Below are 27,500 nucleotides of genomic sequence, written 5' to 3'. Positions count from 1 at the left end.
CTTACAGTTTATAGATATTCATTGAATGTAACATTTCTTAATACGCGAGGATACTTTATTGTAAAATATTTCCCAAATTATTCAGATTCAAGGGTATGCGCCGTTTCAGTCTTTAGACTCTAAGCCACTTTCCCTTTATTCATCATTTATTTTACATTCTCATTGTTGAGCTTTGTCATCTCACCGTCTGCTATCTTGGCCTTGAAGGATTAGCATTGCCATTTGAACTAAAATCTTAAACATATATAGTAAAATCTTTACTACATTGCTAATTCAATCTTTATCGTTAGTGCTTTATTCACTTGATAATTATCGAAACTAAAAGGCAAAATTGGAGATAGTTATTACAGGATATAAATAGAGATTATTTTCTTAGAATCAAATGTTTATCCAGATAAGGAGTGATTTTGGGGAAAATAACTATAATTGCTTTTGGGCGTTTAGAGGATTTGCTTCCTTAAGGATCCGTATACCAACATTTGTCCGGCTGCATATAGTTTGATTATTATATTTTATACTCCTCTATATACCTTAAATGTTCTGTAGGAAAATTTAACCAGTTGCTTTAAAATCAACTAAGATATTTTCGTTAACTGGAATAATGATAGAGGAATGGGATATATATTGTATAAAAAATCTGAGGGGCACCACTTATTCATGTAAGCATGCTTCATAATGCCATTTTTTTTTACTTCGATGGAGATTGTAAAAACTAAGATAGAGGAAAATAAATTACAGATCTCCAAATGCCTTATTCCGGAATCCAGCTAATGAATATCTTGTCTTGGTGTCACACAAATATCAAATTGTTCCAAGTTGGAATAGTCAAGTGAAGGTGTTTCTGCTTCCGCTTGGGAGAGATTTCTTTTATGGAGGCACAGTAAGGAGCTAAGAACCAAAGTTGAAGCCCTAAGACGAGCACCAAGGCAGACGGGCGTTCATTTTAAAGATAATATTTAATGAATAAATAATGATAGAAAGAAACACAAATATTAAATAATGAATCAGGGGATAGAGGAAGAAGCTCAGGAAATAAAATCTAAAGAATGAGAGAAAATATTTAGGAATCCATGAGTATCGCTCCATAGTTGTATAAGATAGTGATTAAAAGGACAATCAAACTTTTATTTCCGAGATATTTTAATATTTGGTTTTTCCTTTACCCTACTCACGGCACCAGCTGTAGAAATTGTGGATAACTTTTGCTCGAACAACCCGAACTAGAGCTTCACGGATAGTAATGCATTTTTCGCTTGTTAAGCGCCCATCTACCTTGCGTAATTTACCCGGTCAAGAGACCTACATCTAGCACCTCATAGCTGGGCTAATTCGGGCACTTGATCTCTGTAAATAAGGACTTTATCATACAAAGCTAAGCCTATTTGAATCAAGATTATAAGACCTTTGTGCATGAAATTGATAAGAAGTTGGTTTGATCTCAAAGCTGTTTAATTTCTCAAGATAAAGCTACTAGCAATTATATAATCATTGATAACTTACAATCAGGGTATTAGAATGGGGAATCATTTCGAGCTTATGCCATCTAGTCGTGTATATTTTCAGGAAAAATTATAGGAGAATTAATTTTGGGAAAATAGTTATATCATAGTAACATGACAAAATTTCTGAAAATTATGTCGTTCTGAGACTATGATTTGTCAATAAAACAAATTTTTTAAACCCTTTGCCAGAATGTGATAGCATCCTCATCTACCTCAATATAAGTTATTTTCGATATGAAATAATAAATTCTGATTGTATTCAAGGTGCTTTGCAGTCATCAGTATCTATTATATACATCATTGATTATCTATTATGCAAAGTTAATACTTAAATTTCGTTACTTATCGACCTTCCATCAACAGCCGCTATTTTATTCTACTGCTGCTATCTTTTAAAAAATAAACTAATAATGAATTAGGTTAGCCAAATTTACTAGAACATTGACGGTTATCAAATAAATCTCAGGCAATGATACAATATCTAACAGGCTGTATCATGAGTCTACAAGCAGCTTGTCTCCACAACCCCTAAAATAGAAATGACTTTCCTATTTGCTCAGCCTCAGTGTCGGAATGGCCGGGCAGGGGGTTGAAGGAGGTCCCCCCCCCCCCCCACCCATTCCCTGGAAAGTGTCTACATGGTTCCTCTTACGAAAAAAAGTAGCAATTGAAAAATAATAGTATATATATATATATATATATATATATATATATACATATATATATATATATATATATATATATATATATATATATATATATATATATATATATATATATATGCATGCATGTGAGTGTGTATGTGTGTATGTTTTGTATTTGTATTGAAAAGTTGAGACTTCAAATGATTATACAGAATTGAAATATGGCAACTCGATTTGTAACATTTGTATACTTTTGCTAACAAAGACGGCTCTTTACTGTCTGATTCGCTAAGGTTTGAGAATGCTCCACCCATTTCGTAGAAGTTATAAGAAGAGCAACTCCTTGTCCGTTTTGTCGTGGGAACACTAGAGACATCTGACGAAAGATTTCCCCTGAATGTCGGCGTTCTTTTGATTCTAACTGTACATATATGAAAACTTTCTTCTGCAGTGGACTAGTAACAGCTGATGATTATATACTGTATATACATATACATATATATATATATATATATATATATATATATATATACATATATATATATAAATATATATATATATATATATATATATATATATACGTTATATATAAATATATATATATATACTATATATATATATATATATATATATATATATATATATATGTATGTATGTATGTACGTATGTATATATATACACACCGGTGTAAATATAAATATATATGTGTGTATATACAGTATATGTATATATATGTATGTATATATATATATATATATATATATATATATATATATATATGTATATATATATACACACACACAATATACACACACATATATATACACCGGTATATATATATATAATATATATATTTATATTATTGTTATTACCAGATAAAATATAACCCTAGTAGGAAAAGCAGGATGCTATAAGCCCAAGGTGCCCAACATGGAGAAAATAGCCCAGTGAAGAAAGGAAATAAAGAAATATACAAAATACAATAGCCACAATGAACAATTAAAATAAAATATTTTACGAAATATATATATATATATATATATATATATATATATATATATATATATATATACACACACACTCCCATACTGTATACACGACATGGTACCAGATTTAGGAGAAATCTCAGAGTACAAACTTATTGTAAGGTAAGTCATTGAATAAGCTAAAGCAAAACCATTTTTTATCTGTTAAAGTGACATTCAATAATCAAACCACGTGCAATCATGACACTACATACCAGTCTCATTCACACTGAATCTGAAGCTCCCATTCTCATAAATTGAAACTGAAAATGGCATGTCTTTTAGATTTATTCAGCTAATTTCAACAGCTGACTGCTAGAAAACCCTAATACATGAAAGAGGAAATGGAATTAAATCGGAACCACTAAAATCTACTGTTCCAGTCTGTCTGTCTATTATCGACCTGCGTTAGACCACTTCACCAACACGAGGAACTAATTGCTTAACACAACGGTTCATTACTCTTGTTTGGGTGGTGTGTGAGAACAGAACCACTGTCAACCTACACGGTGAGCAGGGCAACGACCATGTTTACGCTGGGCTGAGACACCACACCCCAGGGAGGTTTATACCTAAAAGAATTAATTAAGTAAAGTTAAATACACAGGATTTGTTTAATTTAAGCTATAGAACTCAATAACAAGGGACACGAAGACAGACGAGGTAACAAGTGGGGTGTAGGGTGAGGGGTGAATACGGAAGGTGAATCATAAGTGTTTTAAAATGACAATCAACCTTTCTCCGAGGCATCTGTCTACTTATGGCCACCTCTGTTGGAATCAAGTTTGAATCATTGAGCTTGTAAATCACCATCCCTTTAATAATAATGTCGCCCAATGAAGGAACAGTACGGTCATTTATGCAACTTACATACTCTTTCCTGACATCTACCAACACACCAACACACCAACACTCGTCAGTTATTCACTTTGTTCGACGGTGCTGGTTTGGGCCACGGGATTCAACTGGACTGAATGAATATTTCTAAGAGAAGACTTTTGTTTATAGGCTGCTTAACTTCTTTTTTATTGGTTATTTAAAACTTTTTGATGATGATAAAATTTGCTCTCTCATTTCTATCAAAATTTTGGATGTTGTAACCATCACGCACAACACAAATGGAGATGAAATAGCTTCCATAAGTGAGGGTTACAAACATGAGAGTCAAAAGGACCAGACGATCATAAACAATAACAACAACGTCGTGTTAGTGCCATTGCCCTCATATTCCTATTAATTTTTCGTTTCCATCTTGACGGGACTTGTTTACACGCGATGGGTCTGACCATTAACACATTTCTAAGGGAGACTCAGATTAACCCCCTCTTTGCAGTAGTTCATTATCACTATGCCTATCTCTTCTCTGCTAATTTGGTAATTTCTGTGCTGACCTCTGAGGTGGGACTCTTGCTATAGCCCCTCAGGTCACATTTTGATTGGCAAGTTAAGAAATGACTTTTATTATAACCATAGCTCACTTTTAAACTGATCGTTTTCAAAGAGTGAGGTTTAAAACATTATCTGACATTACATATGCCTACGTATATTCAACTTATATCTTAATTCCAGTTTCAACTTTCTCATGTTGGCCCAGGATTGATAAATATATTGCCCTAAGGACATCCTTAAGATGAGACAAACATGAATGGGATTTCAATGTTCTATCTTGTCTTCTTGAAGTCCTTTCATTTATATGAGCTATAACAAAAGTTTAGAAAAAAATTAATACTTCAGAAAATTTATAGTACTTTCAAGAGACAATATATCTTCGAAAATCCAATCATCGTTTTTCTTATCATATAACCAGTAAATACCAAGGCGATTCTTAATTTATATGTGTTAAATCATTTTCAAATGATCCCACGAACTGAATAAACACCTGAATAAAATACTTTTAATAAATTCCTGAAAAATCATTTTTAATAAACCGGTTTACTTGGATATTCAGGCGATCAGTGTTCATCGTAAACTAAGAACTAAAGTTAAGGAGTTGATTTTACTTTTGCTAAATGCATGGAGAGAGAGAGAGAGAGAGAGAGAGAGAGAGAGAGAGAGAGAGAGAGAGAGAGAGAGAGAGAGAGAGAGAGAGAGAATATAACAAATCGTTAATACTTTACATCACAGAATATGGATTAAGATAGTCAAGGTCAGGAATTCTGAAGCAATTTTATATATCATTGATGAAAACTAACATATTGGGAAGACGCGACACTTCTGAAGGGGGGGGGGGGGGTGTAATTGAAGAAAATCATTCAGTAAAGTTTTTTGGACAATTGAAAATGTTTTTTTTTAAACCTCATTAAAGGGGGTTTCCTCTAAATTTCTTAAGTTTTCTTTCATCTTTAAACTTCATAAAAGGAGGGTCATTGTTTTGAACTTAATAAAAAGGGTATTTTTTTCTATTTAAACTTAATAAAAAGGGGTTTATTTCCTTTTCAAACATCATAAAAGGGGGTTTATTTATTCAAACTTCATAAAAGGGGAGTTTCTTTCCTATTCAAAATAAATAAAATGGAGTTTATTTTGTATTTAAATTTTATAAAAAGGGGTTTATTTCTTATCTAAATTTCATAAAAGGGGTTTTATTTCCTATTCAAACTTCATAAATGGGGTTTATTTCCTATTTAAATTTCATAAAAGGGAGTTTGTTTCCAATTTAAACTTCTTAAAACGGGAGTTTCTTTCATATTCAAACTTCACAAAAAGGGGTTTATTTCCTATTCAAATGTCATAAAAGAGGGGTTAATCTCCTATATAAACTTCATAAAAAGGCATTTCATTCATATATAAACTTAATAAAACCGTTGTTTAGTTTTAAATCTTCATAAAAGGGGGTTACTTCCTTTTAAAACACCATAAAAGGGGTTTCTTTCCTATTTAAACTTCATAAAGGGGGAGCTTCTTTCCTAGTCAAACTTCATGAAAGGGGATTATTTCCTATTTAAACTTCATAAAAGGGTGGTTTATTTCCTATTTAAACCTCATCAAAAGGTGGTTCTTTCCTTTTTAAATTTCATAAAAGGGGAGTTTCTTTCCTATTCAAACTCCAAAAAACACAAAAAGGAGGTTATTTCCATTTAAACTTCATAAAAGGATGGTTTCTTTCCTATCTAAACTTCATAAAAGGGGAGTTTCTTTCCTATTTAAACTTCATATAACGGGGGTTTATTTCCAATTTAAACTTCATTAAGGGGGGGGGGGGTTATTTTGTAATTAAACTTCACAAAATAGGGGGTGGGTTATTTCCTATTTAAACATCATAAAATGAGGGGTATATTTATTTCCTACTTAAACATCACAAAAGGGGTCTATTTCTTATTTAATTTCAAAAAAGGGTTTTACCTCTTTAAATTTTATATAATGTTTTCTTTCATCTTTAAACTTCATAGAAGGGAGGTTCTTTGTTTTGAACTTCATAAAAGAGGGGTTCTTTCCCATTTGAATTCAATAAAAGGGGAGTTTTGCTCCTATTACCTCATAAAAGGGGGCTTATTTCCTATTTAAACTTCATAAAACGGAGGTTTCTCTCCTATTTAAACTTCCTTAAAAGGAGAGTTTCTTTCCTATTTAAACTTCCTTAAAAGAAGAATTTCTTTCCTATTTAAACTTCCTTAAAAGGAGAGTTTCTTTCCTATTTAAACTTACTTAAAAGGGGAGTTTCTTTCCTATTTAAACTTCCTTAAAAGGAGAGTTTCTTTCCTATTTAAACTTCCTTAAAAGGAGAGTTTCTTTCCTATCTAAACTTCCTTAAAAGGAGAGTTTCTTTCCTATTTAAACTTCCTTAAAAGGAGAGTTTCTTTCCTATTTAAACTTCCTTAAAAGGAGAGTTTCTTTCCTATTTAAACTTACTTAAAAGGAGAGTTTCTTTTCTATTTAAACTTCCTTAAAAGGAGAGTTTCTTTCCTATCTAAACTTCCTTAAAAGGAGAGTTTCTTTCCTATCTAAACTTCCTTAAAAGGAGAGTTTCTTTCCTATTTAAACTTACTTAAAAGGAGAGTTTCTTTCTTATTTAAACTTACTTAAAAGGTGAGTTTCTTTCCTATTTAAACTTCCTTAAAAGGAGAGTTTCTTTCCTATTTAAACTTCCTTAAAAGGGGGGTTTCTTTCCTATTTAAACTTCCTTAAAAGGGGAGTTTCTTTCCTATTTAAACTTCCTTAAAAGGAGAGTTTCTTTCTTATTTAAACTTCCTTAAAAGGGGGGTTTCTTTCCTATTTAAACTTCCTTAAAAGGAGAGTTTCTTTCCTATTTAAACTTACTTAAAAGGAGAGTTTCTTTCCTATTTAAACTTCCTTAAAAGGAGAGTTTCTTTCCTATTTAAACTTCCTTAAAAGGAGAGTTTCTTTCCTATTTAAACTTCCTTAAAAGGAGAGTTTCTTTCCTATTTAAACTTACTTAAAAGGGGAGTTTCTTTCCTATTTAAACTTCCTTAAAAGGAGAGTTTCTTTCCTATTTAAACTTCCTTAAAAGGGGGTTTCTTTCCTATTTAAACTTCCTTAAAAGGAGAGTTTCTTTCCTATTTAAACTTCCTTAAAAGGAGAGTTTCTTTCCTATTTAAACTTCCTTAAAAGGGGAGTTTCTTTCCTATTTAACCTCCATAGAAGGGGGTTTATTTCATTTCAAAACTTAATAAGAGGGGTTTCTTTCCTATTTAAACTTCTTAAAAGGGGATTCTTTCCCATTTATACTTCATGAAAAGGGATTATTTCCTTTTTAAACTTCATAAAACGGGATTAGTTTCTATTTGAATTTCATAAAAGGGAATTCCTTTCCTATTTAAACTTCATAAAAGGGGGATTTGTTTCCAATTTAAACTTCATAAAAGGGGATTCTTTCCCATTTATACTTCATGAAAGGGGTTTATTTCCTTTTTAAACTTCATAAAAGGGGAATAGTTTCTATTTAAATTTCATAAAAGGGAATTCCTTTCCTATTTAAACTTCATAAAAGGGGATTCTTTCCCATTTATACTTCATGAAAGTGGTTTATTTCCTTTTTGAACTTCATAAAAGGGGAATAGTTTCTATTTAAATTTCATAAAAGGGAATTCCTTTCCTATTTAAACTTCATAAAAGGGGATTCTTTCCCATTTATACTTCATGAAAGGGGTTTATTTCCTTTTTGAACTTCATAAAAGGGGAATAGTTTCTATTTAAATTTCATAAAAGGGAATTCCTTTCCTATTTAAACTTCATAAAAGGGGATTCTTTCCCATTTATACTTCATGAAAGTGGTTTATTTCCTTTTTGAACTTCATAAAAGGGGAATAGTTTCTATTTAAATTTCATAAAAGGGAATTCCTTTCCTATTTAAACTTCATAAAAGGGGGATTTGTTTCCTACTTAAACTTCCTAATAGTGGAAGAGAGTTCTGCATTGACATTGGTTGGGGGACGAGGAACGTTCGTTTTCCACAATGGTCTTAAAAATATTTTTTAATTTTATCTTTAATATCATAGAAGTTATTGAAAAGTAATATTACAAAAATAGGAATACAAGCAACAATGTTCAATCTTAATACATGAACACTTTCCTGAAAATGTAACTACTCGAAATATATGTCTTAAATTTAAAAAATAAAAATGTATTTCTAATATTTGAAAACATGTCGAAGTAAAATTCAGTCCTGATTTGTTAATGTATGTATTCAGTAGTAAAATAAACTCTAAAATACATAAACGAACATACAATTATATTCTTAACAAGCTTATAAATCTTCAACATCTTACATTTAAATGATACCTATTATAATTCAGTGTTCTAAGAAACTATATATGACAAGTGCCCACTAACGTTTCTAATTATGATAAAACAATGGAGTAAAATATCCAGCATATTTTTGATACCAGGGCTTTTTCATCGCTTGGATAAGTCTAAATATTAGAATATCAGAAAGCCAGAGCAATAAGGTATCTCATCTAAAATTCCATTATTTAAAAAAAAGGAAAAGAAATAACCATAATATTCATGACAGGTTTATCGCAGTAAATTATATCCCTTTGCTGTTCTGAATTGTTAACACCTCACGCCTCTCTCTCTCTCTCTCTCTCTCTCTCTCTCTCTCTCTCTCTCTCTCTCTCTCTCTCTCTCTCGTCAGTTCTTCATTGTAATTCAAAAATGAGGATTGAAACTGTGTTTATAATTCTCCATGTCAAGTGAACCGTTCAAGGTCAGACTGTTAGAAGTTCCCTATAATGGAATAAAACGAATTTTATATTACTGTATGTAATAAAAGAACGCACCGTAGAAATGAATATATAAAAATGACTGCTAATGACAAACTGTAAACTATAATTTGAAGATACAGTTTATTTTTATTTTCACAAAATGACTTTCAAAGTGATTTTATTCTTACTTTTTTACAAAATCTCTCTTAAATCAAAAATTATCATAAATGTATATAATAAATACTGTATAAAAGTAATAAAAAATAATTGCGCGTGATAAAGTACTCTTCAACAACAAATACTCGAACAATTAAAAGCTAACACACCGTCACTTTTCCTCAAATTTGAAATTTGAAGAAAAATCGAAACCGCCATTAAAAAGCTTATGATAAAGTCCATTGAAATCCATCTATTTTCTCCCAGGTATTGCCCGATCATTTGCGACTTCTTACAAACAACTTCTGATCTAATATCAAAGAGTTAGCAACAACAGGTGACAATTCCCTCTTGGTAACACCTGCTGATACAACATAGGGTTTTCCAGGTGGCACAGGTGGTTACACACACCTTCGGTGCAAACCTTTGTATATCAAGGGAAGTATAAGACCAATAGTCATGTAATTCATGTAATCCCAGAAAGTTACACCCATAAAACCCTGTTTATTTCTTGAGACACAAAATTCAACTTTAGTCAAGAATAGCGTTACGTAATCTTAGGAATTCAAACTATTCTAAAATTATGTTAACGACCATCTATTTTAGTTAATATGATCGGTACCAGTGCATTTAATAAAATATACGAAAATAAAACATAGGATAATACTATAATCAAATGGTGCTATGTCTACGAGAGAGAGAGAGAGAGAGAGAGAGAGAGAGAGAGAGAGAGAGAGAGAGAGAGATTATGAACTTGCCACATGCAAGCCAACCACGAAAATGACGGGCCGGGATATTAGAGTGATAAGAAAAATATGCGATTTTCACAAAAATAATTCTTTTCTCGAGAGACAAAATCTATTCTGAAGGTTGTTTATTCAATTACCTTTATTCTTCCTTTAGTTATTTTATTGGTTTTCGATTTTATATTTAGGACAATTTTACTTACCAAGTTTATGAGCTTTGGGATTGTTCAATAATAACATAAATATAGGTAGTAGGTTACCAAGGCACCAGCCACCCGTTGAGATACTACAGCTAGAGAGTTATTGGGTCCTTTGACTGGCCAGACAGTACTACATTGGATCCCTCTCTCTGGTTACGGCTCATTTAATCTTTGCCGACACATGCACAGAATAGTCTGGCCTATTCTTAACACATTCTCCTCTCTCTTCATACACTTGACAACACTGAAATTACCAAACAATTTTTCTTCTCTCAAGAGGTTATCTACTACTCTGCAATTGTTTAGTGGCTACTTTCCTCTTGATAAGGGTAGAAGAGACTCTTTAACTACGGTAAGTAGCTCTTTTAGGAGAAGGGCACTCCAAAATCAAACAAATGTTCTCTAGTCTTGGGTAATGCCACAGCCTCTGTACCATGGTCTTTCACTGTCTTGGGTTAGAGATCTCTTGCTTAAAGCTTCACTCAGGCACACTATTCTATTTTGTTTCTCTTTTTTTTTTTTTCTTTTGAAGTTTTCATCTTCTTGTTATTTTCAAGTTTTTATAGTTCATATATGAAAGGTTTATTTTAATGTTATTGTTGTTCTTAAACTTCCCTTGTAGTTTTCCCTATTTTCTTTCCTCATTGGGCTATTTTTCCCCGTTAGAGCCCTTGGGCTTATCGCATCCTGCTTTTCTAACTAGGGCTGTAGTTTGGTAAGTAATAATAATAATAATAATAATAATAATAATAATAATAATAATAATAATAATAAGAAGAAGAAGAAGAAGAAGAAGAAGAAGAAGCCTTACCTTACCTTATTGCCTTATTCTATGTTTGGGTTACCCCAGGTCCCTCAGTGTGAGGCACCTCGTATATCCACCAGAGAGAGAGAGAGAGAGAGAGAGAGAGAGAGAGAGAGAGAGAGAGAGAGAGAGAGCTACAGGGCTACAAACAAAGGTCACCAATCTTTGCCAAAGCCAAGCCTAACAGCCTATCACTTGCAATTTCGTCTCATATCTTGCCACGTTACAACTGTACCTATATGGAATTAAAGATAAGATGTAAACTTACACAACCGTCATAGATTTCAAGTTATATTCAAGTTATTTAATTAATTTCCGGCAAGATTGAACTTTTTGGTTTCTGTAGCACTTCAGGCTAAAGAGTGATTTTTCAATATATTTATATAGCACAGCGTTTATTTATTAGTTTGATTTCATTAAACCAGTAATTATTTTAAATTCATAAAACTATCATACCATCGTCTAAATTTATAATTACAAAACTATTATTCTATCATTCAAACTTGTAAAATCATTATTCCATCGGTCAAATTTATAAAACTGCTATTCATTAAGTGTCATACAACGATTATACATTATTAAGTTTATAAAAACAATAATCAATTCTAATTCATGAAATCAATATTCCATAATATTTTTTGACAAGACAATTATCAATTTATTCAATGGAATTCATTATTTTGAGGATACATTTCGGAAATTTTAATGTGAAATTCTATTAATTTACGTAAAAAAAATATATTTGATTATGGGCCCAATAACACATTGTACAAACTGTTTCAAAAACTGTTCCAAAACAATTTCAAATACATAAAGCAGCTGAATAAACAAAAAATATAATTTATCAAAAAAAAAAGAAAAAAAAAAACAACAACAGCGACTAGATGTACGTAATAGCCCATCATGATGGGTTAAAGCTATCGCTTAACGAGTCCGCAAACAAGGCATACTGGACTCTTCACTGATAACAAGGGCTTCCATAAATGTCACTTATGGTTCTACACTCACCAAACAAAAGGGCACAGAAGTTCAGTAATGAATCTAATGAATCTTGTTGATTGATTAAGCACGCATATGACCAGTAATATCTCTCTCTCTCTCTCTCTCTCTCTCTCTCTCTCTCTCTCTCTCTCTCTCTCTCTCTCTCTCTCTCTCTCTCTATATATATATATATATATATATATATACATATACATATACATATGCATATATATACATTATATATATATACATATTTTATATATATATATATATATATATATATATATATATATATATATGCAAACAAGTGTAGCCTGGATGAGTGGAGATGTTTATCTTATTGGAACACAGTAATTTCAGGGTCATTAAATCACAAATTTGCATATATTCAATAAAGAAAAAAAGACGGAGACGTCTGAGGCCACGCCAATTTCTTTGCATAAAAAAACTCCCGAAGACTAAGTAGAAGGATCACACGTTCCAGTAACAGAGGTCTTAGTTGCAACTTCATATATTCTAAAGTGATGCAATCGCAAATAAGTCAATGAAGAAATGTCTATTAAAAATATTACCAGAAATGTCTTCGATGAATAAACAGTAAGATATTTCAAATACATGAAAATTAAAGCCTTAAAAACCATTAAAAATATAATCTTCAGAAATCTCTCGATATTTCAATAAAAACAAATTTTGGCTGTTTCTAGTCGAATGCAGGACAAAGGTCACTGGCATGTCTTTATTCACGTCAGGAGTTTAACCAGTTTTCATCACCACGCTGGCCAGTATGGATTGGTGATGGTGGGAAACTATAGTCTAATCGCTCACAGCAAACCAACCTAGTATGGGTGTCCCTGGCTAGTACATGTTTGCTGATCATGGCGATACACAAACCCTTTCCCCACTTTAAGGTATCCACAAATACCTTACATTACATAACAAATTCAGGATAACATTTAAGCATCTACCCCATGGCACAGACATCAAACAAATAAATTAAAAACACATCCAATGCCACAAAACCAGTATCATCAGGGAAACCATTTTCGGTGAGCAATTGCAAAGCAATAAAAGATTAGAAGGTGAGAGCCCAGACTCGCTTCGTCCCATTGATGGGGTGACACAGTGTGCGCCACGCATACAAATCAGGTACAGGAATAACATAAAAAGCGGGATTTTCTTAGCGGGGGTAGAACGAAGGTCATTCTCAAAAACATTGATTATCTTTTCATATTGGAAAGACCGGCGGGAGGGGGAGAAATTTTGTCCTTTTGTAGGCGACACTTAAACAGAATGAGGGAATAAAACCATTTTTAAAGTCTCGGAAAATACAAAATCTTATTTTCTGAGACTAATGGGGGAATTTAATCGTTATATATATACACATTATATATGTATGTATATATATGTATATATACATATGTATATATATATTTTTACATATGCATATATGTATTTATATATATATAATATATACATACATATATATATATATATATATATATATATATATATAATATACACACACACACATATATATATATATATATATATATATATATATATATACATATATACATTATATATACACACATATATATATATATATATATATATATATATATATATATAATGTATATATATATATATATATATATATATATATATATATATATATATATATATGCAACTTAACAAAATGTTACTTGTTCTACTGAACTGTCACTCTCGACAGCTCGAAGTACACTGTTTATAAATGATTAGCAGTAAACTAACGATGAAAAACACCTAAATGTGTTAAAAAAGAAGAAATTGTTAATAATAACTAATAATTCAATTTCAAATTGGAATTCTTCTCTTGCCAACTACCATCACTCATGAGATCCAACACTAAGATTAGCATCACCGTCAAGACAAATAAGTTGTGAGGGAACAAAATTAAATTGCCGAATCAAACGATAACCTTCAGAGGTCAGCTGTTAACAAACAACTTTGTATTCTATAATGGTTAGAGGCAGTTAACCCCTAATCTTCAAAGCGGTTTCGTGTTTCTCGAAAGGAAAGATTTTGGCGATTAATTACTGCGGTATCCGCTGCCACTGGCAAACACGGACACAACAATCGAGAGATGAAAAGAAAGGTGAAATGGGGTTGCATGTTCCAATTTTCCCGTAGGTATAGGGTACTAGACTATTTTATTGAAAGGGGAATTGGCTTACATTACGGAAACATACAGTATAATCACACGTCTACATGGGTCAGGAATCTGGTAACCTATTAGACACGTCCCTGTTTCGCGATCTTATGGACGGAGGTTCGAGACCCATTAAAGCTCGATAATTCCTTGTAGTGACTATATTTGAGGATTTCTGGCATCCTGACATCTAAGGTTGCAGTGTCTATAACATTACCATCCTTGTGAGCTAGGGATGGGGGTTTGAGGGGTGCCCTATAGGTCTACCTGCTGTGTCATCAACAGCCACTACCTGACCCATCCTGGACCGAGGGGATCTGGGAGCTAATCATATATATATATATATATATATATATATATATATATATATATATATATATATGGTAATTTTCTATGGCACTGTCCTGCTAGAACATTCACACTGTCCCATTCATGAGTCACCTTTAGACTTTTCTGTCACCATTGCCTAACGATACTCTAACTTAGTAGGGTCAATATATGAAAAATACCCCCTCCACCCCCAAAAAATTGTAACAAAAGGTTTCTCAACTGATTCTGGTAGGTTTTAATGTACTTTTTAACATACTAACAGTTTACCAAACTATGACCCCGGAAAAGTTTTTTTTTTTCAAGATGGCGTCCAAGATGGCCGCTGAAGCCTTTGAACCATCATAACTCTATAACTATCAACATAAATTTGATGATCTTGGTGTCTATTCCTACATTTTTGGGGGCAAAGAACACATTAAAACAACTCGGGATATCATTGAGCTGTTAAATCATTACGAAATTGGATTCTTGACCTTCAGATGTTCACTATCACCTTATACACAAACACTTACAACAAGCAATAGTTAAAAGACTTTATTCTTAGAGTTATAGAAGACGCTCATAATTAGTTTGCTATCATTATACCTCTAAGAATAAAGTCTTTTAACTATTGCTTGATATAATTTTAAACACCTGGAAAGCAAACTGTATGAAATATTGTCATCTTTGTATTTTGTTTTTCATTTACTAAAAAACTTCCACCATAAAGATCTCATCATAACTGTGAGACCTTTAAACCTCAAACATGTGGGGATAGGGGTAAAAGGATATAACGAGGTGGGGGTTAAAGATGATGGTGGAGAGGTGGCAATTGGGTGATCTTAATGTATGGCTTAACCAGGTTTGCATATTAACATTTATGAAGTGATGCTGATGATGGCAATACCCCTATTGATAACTTTTGATATCCATGATTCCAACTCCCAATGAAAACAGGCATATATCGTTCTAACATGTATTTAGGTGGTCATTGAACATCTTTGGAACATGGGATCTTCACCCAAACGAAATACAAATCCAACACCAGCTTGCAAGTAGTTAGCGGTCCTGTGTGATGCTTGGGCATATCCAATTAACATAAGCATTTAGAGTTCTTATTACCTTAGCTAACTTATCCTTGAACGAGAGAGAGAGAGAGAGAGAGAGAGAGAGAGAGAGAGAGAGAGAGAGAGAGCAGCTGCTAGGATAATGCAAACAAAGGATATATCATTCTGACGTTTACTAATTGGAATAGTCAGTTCCCACAATATGTAAAGATGTTCCATATAAAAATGTATTAAGGAATTCAAATATATCGGTATGATTATTTTTTTCGATAACTATTCTTGAAAACAATTGCATTTCTTAAAATAAGAAGAGATAAGACCTCTCTATCTCTTTACTATATATATATATATATATATATATACAGTATATATATATATATATATATATATATGTATATATATATGTATATATATATATATATATATATATATATATATATATATAAATATCCTCACACTTCTTTGACTGATATCGGTAAATTCCCTCATCCTCACATTTGAACCATCCTAACAATGTCATGGTTGTTTGAATGTCGGGCCACCTTTCAGGGCAAGAATGGCATGATATATCCAAGTCTGGTCTGGCGAGGCGACACTGGTTTTGTTGCTGGGTGTACTTAGGACAGACAACACTTTAACATAAAGGTTATGATGGCGAAAATTTGATCAAATTTTCACCACCATAACCTTTATATTAAAGTGTAGTTCCTAAAGCAACAAAGTCCTGAAGAAGGGTCGCGAAGTGATCCGAATAAAGGTATTTCTGCTGTTATCCTATAAACTATCTGCAGGGAAATCTGTCAGAGGAGAAGCTGTCTTAGATTTTGGACGCCGATGAGACATTTGTATTCATTATATATGTATTTATGTATGTGTGTATATATATACATACATATATATATATATATATATATATATATATATATATGTGTGTGTGTATACATATATATATATATATATATATATATATATATATAAATATGTGTGTGTGTGTATATACATATACATACATACATACATATATATATATATATATATATATATATATAAAATGTCTTTTTTCTAAAAAGGAAAGTATTTAATCAGATGGTCCTAACAGTATTAACTACAGCATCAGAAACTTGGAGCCTTACTAAAGGCCTTACAACATAAGATGATTATAACGTAAAAGAGCTATGGAAAGAATGATGATAATAATAACAATAAGAGACATAAACAGAGCAACGTGGATACGAGAGCAAACTAAAGTAGAAGATATTCTAACATGTAAGAAAAAGAAATGGACATGGGCAGGACATATAATGAAAATGTCAGACAATAGATGGACATTAAGAATTGTAAAATGTGTCCCTAGAGATTGTAAAAGAAGCTAGAGAAGGAAGAGAAGACGAACTAAATAAAGTGGCATGTTTGGGGTCTGTTCTATAGTGGACCAGTCACAGCTGATGACACACATGTACATATATATATATATATATATATGTGTGTGTGTGTGTGTGTGTGTGTGTGTGTGTGTGTGTGTGTGTGTGTGTGTGTGTGTGTGTGTGGGTGTGTGATGTGCGAATATATGCGAATATATAAACCATTGGTAGAAACATAACATAACATGATCCATCGCCTTCGAAAAAAATCTAAAAAGTAATAATTCCACTGGAAAAATCCTGTGAATATTACATCATTATTGATTATCTAAAATGAATTCTTCAGAAAAGTACCCGTGAAATGCTTTTTTCCGAGACGTATTTTCTGTGGTTCGAACGGCTCTGATATCGATTCGTACCGAAAATGGGTTGTTTTAAATCTCAAACCTGAAAGCCTTCGGTTGTTTCGATGCGGTTTGCTGAAAACGTCAATTACCCTTCGCCAGAGTTCGATCGCCTAGTGCGCTTCATGTGTTACTTAATAATGAAAGTAACAAATTATAGTATTAATTATCTTTTCATCTTCCTATTCAGTCACTTAACTTTTCCTTCAAATTGCAAATCCGAGCGTTGAACGATTTCAGAACGTTCACACTCAAATCCATAAATCAAATCACGTAATTTATTGTTATTATTACTACTATTATTATCATTATTATTATCATTATTATTATTATCATTAATATTATTATCATCATTATTATTATTATTATTATGATGATGATGATGATGATGATGATGAGTTACTAAGGTTTATTGAAACGAAAGAAGAGTTTTTTTCCGCGAGTCCTAAACGGCTTTAGTAGAAAATCTTCACGGATCTCTGAATGGCTTCAGAAGAAATAGCCATAGACTTAGCATGGAGTTCTGAATAACCCTAGAGCAGAATCTCTGAACGGCTTTGGTAGAAAACTTTCCCGGATTTCTAAATGCCTTCAGAAGAAACAACCGTAGACTTTGCATGGAGTTCTGAATGACCCCAGAACACATTCTTCCTGGAGCTCCCTGAACGCCACCTGAAGAAAATTTTCCGGCATCTTCAAACGGCGTCAGAAGACATAGTCGTAGACTTAGCATGGAGTTCTGAATGACTCCAGAACAGAATCTTCCCGGAGCAGTTCTGAACAGCTCCGCCCCGAGATTCAAATGACTTCTGAAGACCTAATCTATTTTTTTTTCAAACTAAGCATGCAACGCAGTGAACATTGTTAGCGGCTATTTTTGGAAAAGGGCGCTGACTGTGAGAATTGTGTATTACAACTACAGGATCAACAAGAGGCAAAAACAAATAGCGAAAATAATTACAATAAAGGGAAGTGGGAAGAAATTACATATTATAGCAGTGACGCAAAAGATATAGACGAATATGTGAAATCTATAGAGAGAAAACTTGTCAGAAAGGATGTAAAAAAACATTGATGAGCTAAACATAATAATGGCAGAAATGAAACAAGAACATTTGGCTAAAACATATAGGAGAAGGGTAACAAATGAAGGGAAGACCAAAGAACAACCTTGGGTAACCGAGGAAATAAGAATAAAGATTAAGGAAAGAAAGGAACTTAATAGAAAAAAGAGAAATGAAAAAGATATTAGGATAAAAAGAGAATTAGAAGAAAAATACAATCATAAGAAGAAAGAAGTACAAATACTGGTGAAAGAGAGCATAACGTTATATGAGAAAAAGAAGACCAGGGAGATAAGAGATGATAAAAACAATAAACTATGGGAAAACATAAACAAATTAAGAAATAGCAAAGAAATAAAAAGCGAGGCAATACAATTATATGGAGAGAGAGGAAATAAACTATCAGATGGAGAGGCTAAAGAAGAATTAGTAAAATTTTGGAAAACAGTCTACAACACACATGAAAATAGAATAACTGAGATCTGGAATGAGGAGGAGGAGAGTGAATACCTGAATAATTTGAGAAGAGAAAACGACATTATAACTGTAAATGAATATAGTATACCTGAACATCTAAGGGAGCATTACGATGCTGTACTTAATGTCGAAGGAATAATTAAACCCATGCCCGCCGCTGAAATGAGTAAAGGTAAATTAGAAAAATGCTTAAAACGTCTAAAGAAAGGTAACGCAGCCGGGCCAGATGGACTAAAGCCAGACTACTACAAAGCAATGATGATGAGTGATATATGCAAGAATACACTAGTGAACTGCTACAAAGAGGAAATAGCCAGCAAAGAAAAACCCAAAAGCTGGAAAGAATCCAGAACAAAAATGTTAAAAAAGAAAAACAAGCCAACAGCAAAGGAATTGAGACCTATAGCTCTCACAAATGTATCATATAAAATATACATGGCTTTTATCAAGGATGAAATAGAAGGGCATCTAAAAAGTAATAATGCCATAGAGGATAGTCAAGCGGGATTTACAGAAGGAGGAAGGATTGAGGATAATATATTCATCTTACAATACATGGTCGAAGAAACTTTCAAAAATAAGAAAAAACTCATAGTGGCCTCTTTAGATTTCAAAAAAGCTTTCGATTCCATAAAAAGGGAAGCACTGATAGAAACATTAAAGCAGTACAAAGTACATACTAGTATAATTAACTCTATAGCTGAAGTGTATGTGGGAGACTCGACTACGTTAGACATAGGGGAAAGAGTAGAACAAATATTGAGCGTAAGTAGTGGAATAAAGCAAGGCTGTACTGCCTCTACAACATTATTCAAATTAATTACTTATCAGATTATAAAACAAGTAGAAAAGGAAGGTAATGGTTTTAAAAATGATATTATAAAGCTAGTAGTATTATTTTTTGCTGATGATGTCCTAGTGCTTGCTGAGAATATAGAGGATGCTGAATTAAACATAAGGAAAGTGATAGATATAGGAAAGCAGTGTGGTTTAGACATAAATAGAGACAAAAGTAGCGTACTTATATATAATATGAAGGAGAAACCAGATAATATAGAGGGAATAAGAGTAGTAAGCAATATTAAATACCTAGGTATCAAGGTAGATGATGGTAGGAATATGTTCAAAACACAGAAAAGTGAAATGATAGTTAAGGCGCAAAAGCTAGCCAATCTTACATATTCGATCATAGAAAAAAGTTGTAATAAGATACTGATAGGGAAAACATACTGGAAAAGTGTAGCACTACCTTCTATATTATATGGAACAAATGTGATTAACTTAACGGAAACGGAAATAGAAAAGTTGCAGAGAATAGAGAATGGAGTGTATAGAAGGATGTTAGGGGCTGTAAAGAATACAGCAATTGTAGCCTTGAGAGGGGATGTAGGAGCATCTGCTATGAAAACAAGGGTAATGGATGGTAAGCTGAGGTACCTTAATAGCATTTTAAGGGAGAAAATGACCTACTTACAGCAATAGTCAATGCTATGGAAGAAAAAGAGGAAGTGGTGGATGCATGTGAAGAAGTATGCTGAAGAATGTGGGATGGCGATGAGAGAAGTCAAGAGATGTACGAAAGAGGACATAAAGAAGAGAACAAGAGAATGGGATACAAGCAAATGGAAGAATGAAATGGAGTGTAAGGAGAGTTTAATTTTGTATAAAAACTGGAAAAGTGAAATCAAAGAGGAGGAAGTGTATGACAATACATTTTCGTCAATTTTATTATTCAGAGCAAGGACAAACTCATTGGGCTTGAATATAAGAAACAGACACCAAGATGGAAATATAAACTGTGTATTCTGTGATGTAGAAGAAAATGCTAACCACTTTATATTATATTGTCCACAGTTTAGTGATATAAGAATAAAAGCAATTGAGCTTCAACAACCATACGAAGAAGATAGTGCACAAACAGTTGGAAAATTCCTTTTTTGTGAAGAGAATATTGAAAATAAGAAAAGTATACAACAAATGTGGATGAAAAGAGAAAAACTAGTGAAAATAAGGAACACACAAAACTAAAAGACACAGAGGCGCCGTTGTAAAGGCTATGCCTCACCCCAGAACCTGAACCTGAACCTGGCTCTTCAGAACACTTTCATCTACAGCTGGTTTTGGTGGTTGCTGCAGAAGTTGTCGAGCTTTGAAGAACATAATGTACGCGCCTTGAATGATCCTTTGCTGGGGGTTTTGCAGCGATGTCCTATAATTGGAGACTATTGGAAATAAGGACAGAGACAGAATGGTTCAACTGAACGGTGAGCGACGTGTGGTTCTTCAACAGGATAGTCCCAAAATTTGACATTGAAGAAAGGACATATCCAGATCGTTTCGGTAAATATATTGTGTTGCTCGTCGTTTACTTTAGCGTGATAACGTACGCGGAGAAAATTTATTGCATTCCTGTCTTTACCCATCGCCCTGATGGACAAAGACATGGATGCCATCGATTTCTCTGAGGAATCTGACGAACTGTGGACACATGGCACTGAAATATCTCTTGAAATCTAGAAGGAAACTGACGAAATAGGAAAGAATACGATGAAATCTCGAAGGAAATAGACAACTAAGGAAACTGGAAGATGAAATATTAAAGTAAACCGAAAAACTAAAGAACTTGAAAAACTAGAACAGACAGAAAAGAACAGCAACGAAAAGCCTTTAAACGAAAAGTAAAATAGCCTTTAATGCTAGAGGTAAGTCACCTTGAAATAGAGGTAAAAAAGTCCCTAATACGAGAAATAAGGCTTCTCAAAATAGAGGCAAACTACCCCTTAATGCTAGAAATAAGGCACCTCAAAATAAAGGTTAAAAACCCTTAATGCTAGAAATAAGGCACATAAAAATGGAGGTAAAAAAATCCCTAATGCTATAAATAAGGCACCTACAAATAGAGTAAAAAGAGCCTCTAATGCTACAAGTAATGGACCTAAAAATCGAGGTCAAAAAGCCCCTAATGCTATATATAAGGCTCCTAAAAATAGAGGTCAAAGAGCCTCTAATGCTAAAAGTAATGCACCTCAAAATCGAGGTCAAAAGGCCCCTAATGCTATATATAAGGCTCCTAAAAATAGAGGTAAAAAAGCCTCTAATGCTACAAGTAATGCACCTCAAAATCGAGGTAAAAAAACCCTTAATGTTATAAATAAGGCACCTAAAAAGAGAGGTCAAAGAGCCTCTAATGCTACCAGTAATGCACCTCAAAATCGAGGTAAAAAAGCCGCTAATGCTATAAATAAGGTACCTAAAATAGAGGTCAAAGAGCCTTTAATGCTAGAAGTAATGCACCTCAAAATCGAGGTGAAAAGGCCTCTAATGCTATAAATAAGGCACCTAAAAATAGAGGTCAAAGATCCTCTAATGCTACAAGTAATGCACCTCAAAATCGAGGTCAAAAAGCCCTTAATGCTATATTTAAGGCTCCTAAAAATAGAGGTCAAAAAGCTCCTAATGCTATAAATAAGGCACCCAAAAGAGAGGTCAAAGAGTCTATAATGCTAGAAGTAATGCATCTCAAAATCAGGGTCAAAAAGCCCTTAATGCTATAAATAAAGCACCTAAAAATAGAGGTCAAAGAAACTCTAATGCTAGAGGTAATGCACCTCAAAATCGAGGTCAAAAAGCCCCAAAGGCTATATGTGAGGCACCTAAAAATAGAGGTTAAAGAACCTCTAATGCTACTAGTAATGCACCTCAAAATCGAGGTAAAAAAAGCCCCTAATGCTGTAAGTAAGGTACCAAAAAAGACAGGTCAAAGAGCCTCTAATGCTAGAAGTAATGCACCCCAAAATCGAGGTCAAAAAGCCCCTAATGCTATATATAAGGCTCCTAAAAGAAGAGGTCAAAAAGGCCCTAATGCAATAAATAAGGCACCTAAAAAGAGGCCAAAGAGCCTCTAATGCTAGAAGTTATGCACCTCAATAACGAGGTCAAGAAGCCCCTATTGCTTTAAATAAGGAACCTAAAAATGAGATCAAAGAGCCTCTAATGCTACAAGTAATGTACCTCAAAATCGAGGTCAAAAGGCTCCTAATGCTATAAATAAGCCTCCTAAAAATAGAGGTAAAAAAGCTCCTAATGCTATAAATAAGGCACCAAAAAAAAAAAGAGGTCAAAGAGCCTCTAATGCTACAAGTAATGGACCTCAAAATCGAGGTCAAAAAGCCCCCAATGCTATATATAAGGCTCTTACAAATAGAGGTAAAAAAGCCCATAATGCTATATATAAGGCTCCTAAAAATAGAAGTCAAAGAGCCTCTAATGCTTGAAGTAATGCACCTCAAAATCGAGGTCCAAAAGCATCTAATGCTATAAATAAGGCCCCTAATGCTTTAAATAAGGAACCTAAAAATGAGGTCAAAGAGCCTCTAATGCTACAAGTAATGCACTTCAAAATTGAGGTCAAAAGGACCCTAATGCTATATATAAGGCTCCTAAAAATAGAGGTAAAAAAGCCACTAATGCTATAAATAAGGCACCTAAAAATAGAGGTCAAAGAGCCTCTAATGCTAGAAGTAATGCACCTCAAATCGAGGTAAAAAATCCCCTAATGCTAGAGATAAGACACCTCAAAATGGAGGTCAAAAAGCCCCAAATGCTAAGGATAAGCCACCTTAAAACAATGGTAAAAAGTCAGCAAATGCTAGGGATAAGGCACCTCAAAATAGAGGTAAAAGAAAAACCCTAATGCTAGAGATAAGGCACATCAATATAAAGGTAATAAAAGACTATAATGCTAGAGATAAGGCACCTTGAAATTTTATTCTGTTATTATTCACTGGCCATATTGGTTTTGGCTAATTTTTCATGACCGGATGCCTTTCCTGCCGCCAACCCTCCCCCTTTACCCGGGCTTGGGACCGGCACCAAGTTGAGGCTGGCTTCCCCCCGCCCTTCAGTGGCTGGGTTATTTTAGAATAAAATTTCAAAGTACCTTACCTCTAGCATTAGTGTCTTTTTTTACCTCTATTTTGAGGTGCCTTATCTCTAGCATTTGGGTTTTTTTTTACCTCTATTTTGAGGTGCCTTATCTCTAGCATTATCTGACTTTTTACCTCTATTCTAAGGTGTCTTATCTCTACCATTATGGGCTTTTTGACCATTTTGAACATCTTATCTTTAACATTATGGGATTTTTTCGCTTCGATTTTGAGGTGCATTACTTCTAGCATTAGAGGCTCTTTGACCTCTATTTTTAGGTGCCTTATTTATAGCATTAGGGGCTTTTTTACCTCAACATAGAGGTAAAAAATCCCCTAATGCTAGAGATAAGACAACACAAAACCAGAGGTCTAAAAGCCCCTAATGCTATAGATTAGGCTCCTAAAAATAGAGTTAAAAAAAGCTCCTAATACTAGAGATAGGGCACCTTAAAATAAGAGGTCAAAAAGGCCCTGATGCTAGAGATAAGGCCCCTCAAAATAAGAGGTAAAATGCCCCTAATGCTAGAGATAACGCACTTCGAAATAGAGGTCATAAAGTCCTTGAGAAATACACAAGAATCACCCAGGATATGTATGACAGAGCAGAAGCAAATGTTAAGAGCAGTATAGACCTAACAGAACGTTTCCAAGTAAGTGTGGGACTACATCAGGGGTCTGCATTGAGCCCTTACCTATTTGATCTGGTCATGGATGTAGTAACACAAGGTATGAGAGATCAGACTCCTTGGTGTATGCTTTTAGCTGATGATGTTATACTGTGTAGCACTAGGCGAGAGCTAGTTGAAGAGAAACTGGAGGAGTGGAGAAGAGAAATGGAAAATAGAGGATTGAAGATCAGCAGGAAAAAGACAGCGTATTTGAGATTGAAAAATGGGGAGAATGGGAAAGTTAGTTTACAAGGAGAGAGATTGAAAAAGAGTTGAAAATTTCAAGTATTTAGGATCAACAGTTGCAAAGGATAGTGATCTGGGGGCAGAAATAAACCACAGAATACAAGCAGGATGGAATAATTGGAAAAAAGTGCGTGGAGTACTATGCGACAGGAAAATAGGGGTTAAGTTGAAAGGTAAAGTACACAGGACAGTTGTGAGACCGGCAACGATGTAGGGAGCGGAGACGTTGGCAATAAAGAAGACAGAAGAGAAGAAGCTGGGTGTAGCAGAGACGAGAATGTTGAGATGGATGTGTGTGGTGACAAGAAGAGCTAAGATACGGAATGAGGTAATTAGGGGTACCACAGGAGTTAGAAAACTATCAGATAAGATCCAAGAAAGTAGACTAAGGTGGTATGGTCATGCCATGAGAAGAGACGAACATTATATTGGTAGGAGAGTGATGGAAATGGAGGTCCAGGGAGCGAGAAGGAGAGGGAGACCAAAGCGAAGGTGGATGGACTGTATCAAGGATGACCTTCGATCAAAGGGACTAACCAGTGATGAAGTGTGGAACAGAGGTAGATGGAGTACGCTGGCTAGAAACGTCAACCACACATAAAAGTGGTAAAAGATGCAGACAAAGAAAAAGGCACCTTGAAATGAAGGTCAGAAAACCTCTAATGCTAGAGATAAGGCACCTCAAAATACAGGTAAAAAACGTCCCTAGTGCTAGAAATAAGACACCTCAAAATAGAGGTAAAAAAGCCCCTAATGCTAGAGATAAGGCAACTAAAAACAGGTAAAAAAGCTCCTAATGTTAGAGACAAGGCACTACAAAATATAGGACAAAATGTCCGTAATGCTAGAGATAAGACACTTCAAAATAATGTCAAAAAGCCCCCTAATGCTAGAGGCTAGAGCTAAGGCACCTCAAAATTAGAGGTCTAAAAGCCCATAATGCTATAGATTAGGCTCCTAAAAACAGAGGTAAAAAAAGCTCCTAAGGCTAGAGATAAGGCACCTCAAAATAAGAGGTCAAAAAGGCCCTAATGCTAGAGATAAGGCCCCTCAAAATAAGAGGTAAAAAGCCCCTAAAGCTAGAGATAAGGCACCTCGAAATAAGTCAAAAAGCCCCTAATGCTAGAGATAAGGCACTTCGAAATAGAGGTCATAAAGCCCCTAAAGCTAAAGTTAAGGTACCTCAAAATAGAGGCAAAAAATCCCTTAGTGCTAAAGATAATGCATCTAAAAATGGAGGTCAAAAGGCCCCTAATGCTAGAGATAAGGCACATCAAAATAGAGGTAAAAAAAGCCCCTAATGCTAGAGATAAGGCACCTAAAAATAGAGGTCATAAAGCCCGTAAAGCTAAAGTTAAAGCACCTGAAAATAGAGGTAAAAAAAAAGCCCTAATGCTAGAGATAAGGCACCTAAAAATATAGAGGTCATAAAGCTAAAGCTAAAACACCTAAAATAAAGGCCAAAGAACCTCAAATGCTAGAAGTAAGGCACCTCAAAATAAGAGGTCTAAAGTCCCTGACGCTAAAGGTAAGGAACCTCAAAATGTGGGCCAAAGAGGTGCTACAACTAAACACAGCATTTACTTCAGGTTTTTTTTTTTTATGAATGAAATGACCCCGCTTCAGCCAGGTGAGTGGCGAACTAAACAGCCAGCATAACTGTTCCTCACCATGCAGGCTCCTGGTACTTAACACCCGTCAGTGGGTCCCAGACCTTTCATATATAGCCATCCATGTCTGGACTCCAATAGATCGGACACAAATAGGGTTGTAACTTAGCAAGTATATATATATATATATATATATATATATATATATATATATATATATATATATATATATATATATATATGGATAAATATCAACACAACATTGTGTTCAAATAGAAATAAATTTCTACCTCATACTTGGGATCGAACGCTAGCCCCTTCTAATGAAAGGCCAGGTCGAAACCAACCATGCCACGAGAGGCCATTAAAAGATATCGATCCCATGTATGAGGTAGAAATTTATTTCTATTTGAACACGATGTTGTGTTGATATTTATCCATATTGACTCATTAGGGGTAATTTGAATGAATTACTACCAATTGTGTCATGTGGTGGGCCGGGATATCGGGTAAAACTCGCTGGTAAGAGACTGATTTCTCGCCAGGTAAATCCTCGGACAGCTGGGTAGCGTCAGGTTCCGATATCTTTTAATGGCCTCTCGTGGCATGGTTGGTTTCGACCTGGCCTTTCATTAGAAGGGGCTAACGTTCGATCCCAAGTATGAGGTAGAAATTTATTTCTATTTGAACACGATGTTGTGTTGATATTTATCCATATTGACTCATTAGGGGTAATTTGAATGAATTACTACCAATTGTGTCATGTGGTGGGCCAGGATATCGGGTAAAACTCGCTAGTAAGAGACTGATGTCTCGCCAGGTAAATCCTCGGACAGCTGGGTAGCGTCAGGTTCCGATATCTTTTAATGGCCTCTCGTGGCATGGTTGGTTTCGACCTGGCCTTTCATTAGAAGGGGCTAGCGTTCGATCCCAAGTATGAGGTAGAAATTTA

The 27,500-nt window shown here is 34.0% G+C and overlaps 2 protein-coding genes across 2 annotated transcripts in view; both read left to right on the top strand.

The window, feature by feature from the left end:
* LOC137616447 (muscle M-line assembly protein unc-89-like) overlaps nt 1-27,500 on the top strand; it is a 185,177-nt gene that overhangs the window by 17,618 nt on the left and 140,059 nt on the right. The gene's annotated exons all lie outside the window — the stretch shown is intronic.
* On the top strand, nt 24,615-25,838 carry LOC137615888 (uncharacterized). Its single transcript, XM_068345574.1, has 3 exons — nt 24,615-24,674; nt 25,153-25,498; nt 25,720-25,838. The coding sequence occupies exons 1-3, from the start codon at nt 24,615-24,617 to the stop codon at nt 25,836-25,838; spliced, it is 525 nt and encodes a 174-aa protein (XP_068201675.1).

Source organism: Palaemon carinicauda, chromosome 22 (assembly GCF_036898095.1).
Source record: "Palaemon carinicauda isolate YSFRI2023 chromosome 22, ASM3689809v2, whole genome shotgun sequence".
In the NCBI taxonomy this organism is placed as follows: Eukaryota; Metazoa; Arthropoda; class Malacostraca; order Decapoda; family Palaemonidae; genus Palaemon; species Palaemon carinicauda.
This window is presented reverse-complemented; position numbering and strand designations above follow the sequence as displayed.

Bases quoted from the DNA above. Each gene is read 5' to 3' on its own strand.
- LOC137615888 (XM_068345574.1), top strand. From the start codon at position 24,615: ATGTATGACAGAGCAGAAGCAAATGTTAAGAGCAGTATAGACCTAACA. The intron at 24,675-25,152 runs GTAAGTGTGGGA...GCAACGATGTAG, and splicing joins ACCTAACAGAACGTTTCCAA to GGAGCGGAGACGTTGGCAAT. The intron at 25,499-25,719 runs GTAGATGGAGTA...AACTAAAAACAG, and splicing joins TGATGAAGTGTGGAACAGAG to GTAAAAAAGCTCCTAATGTT.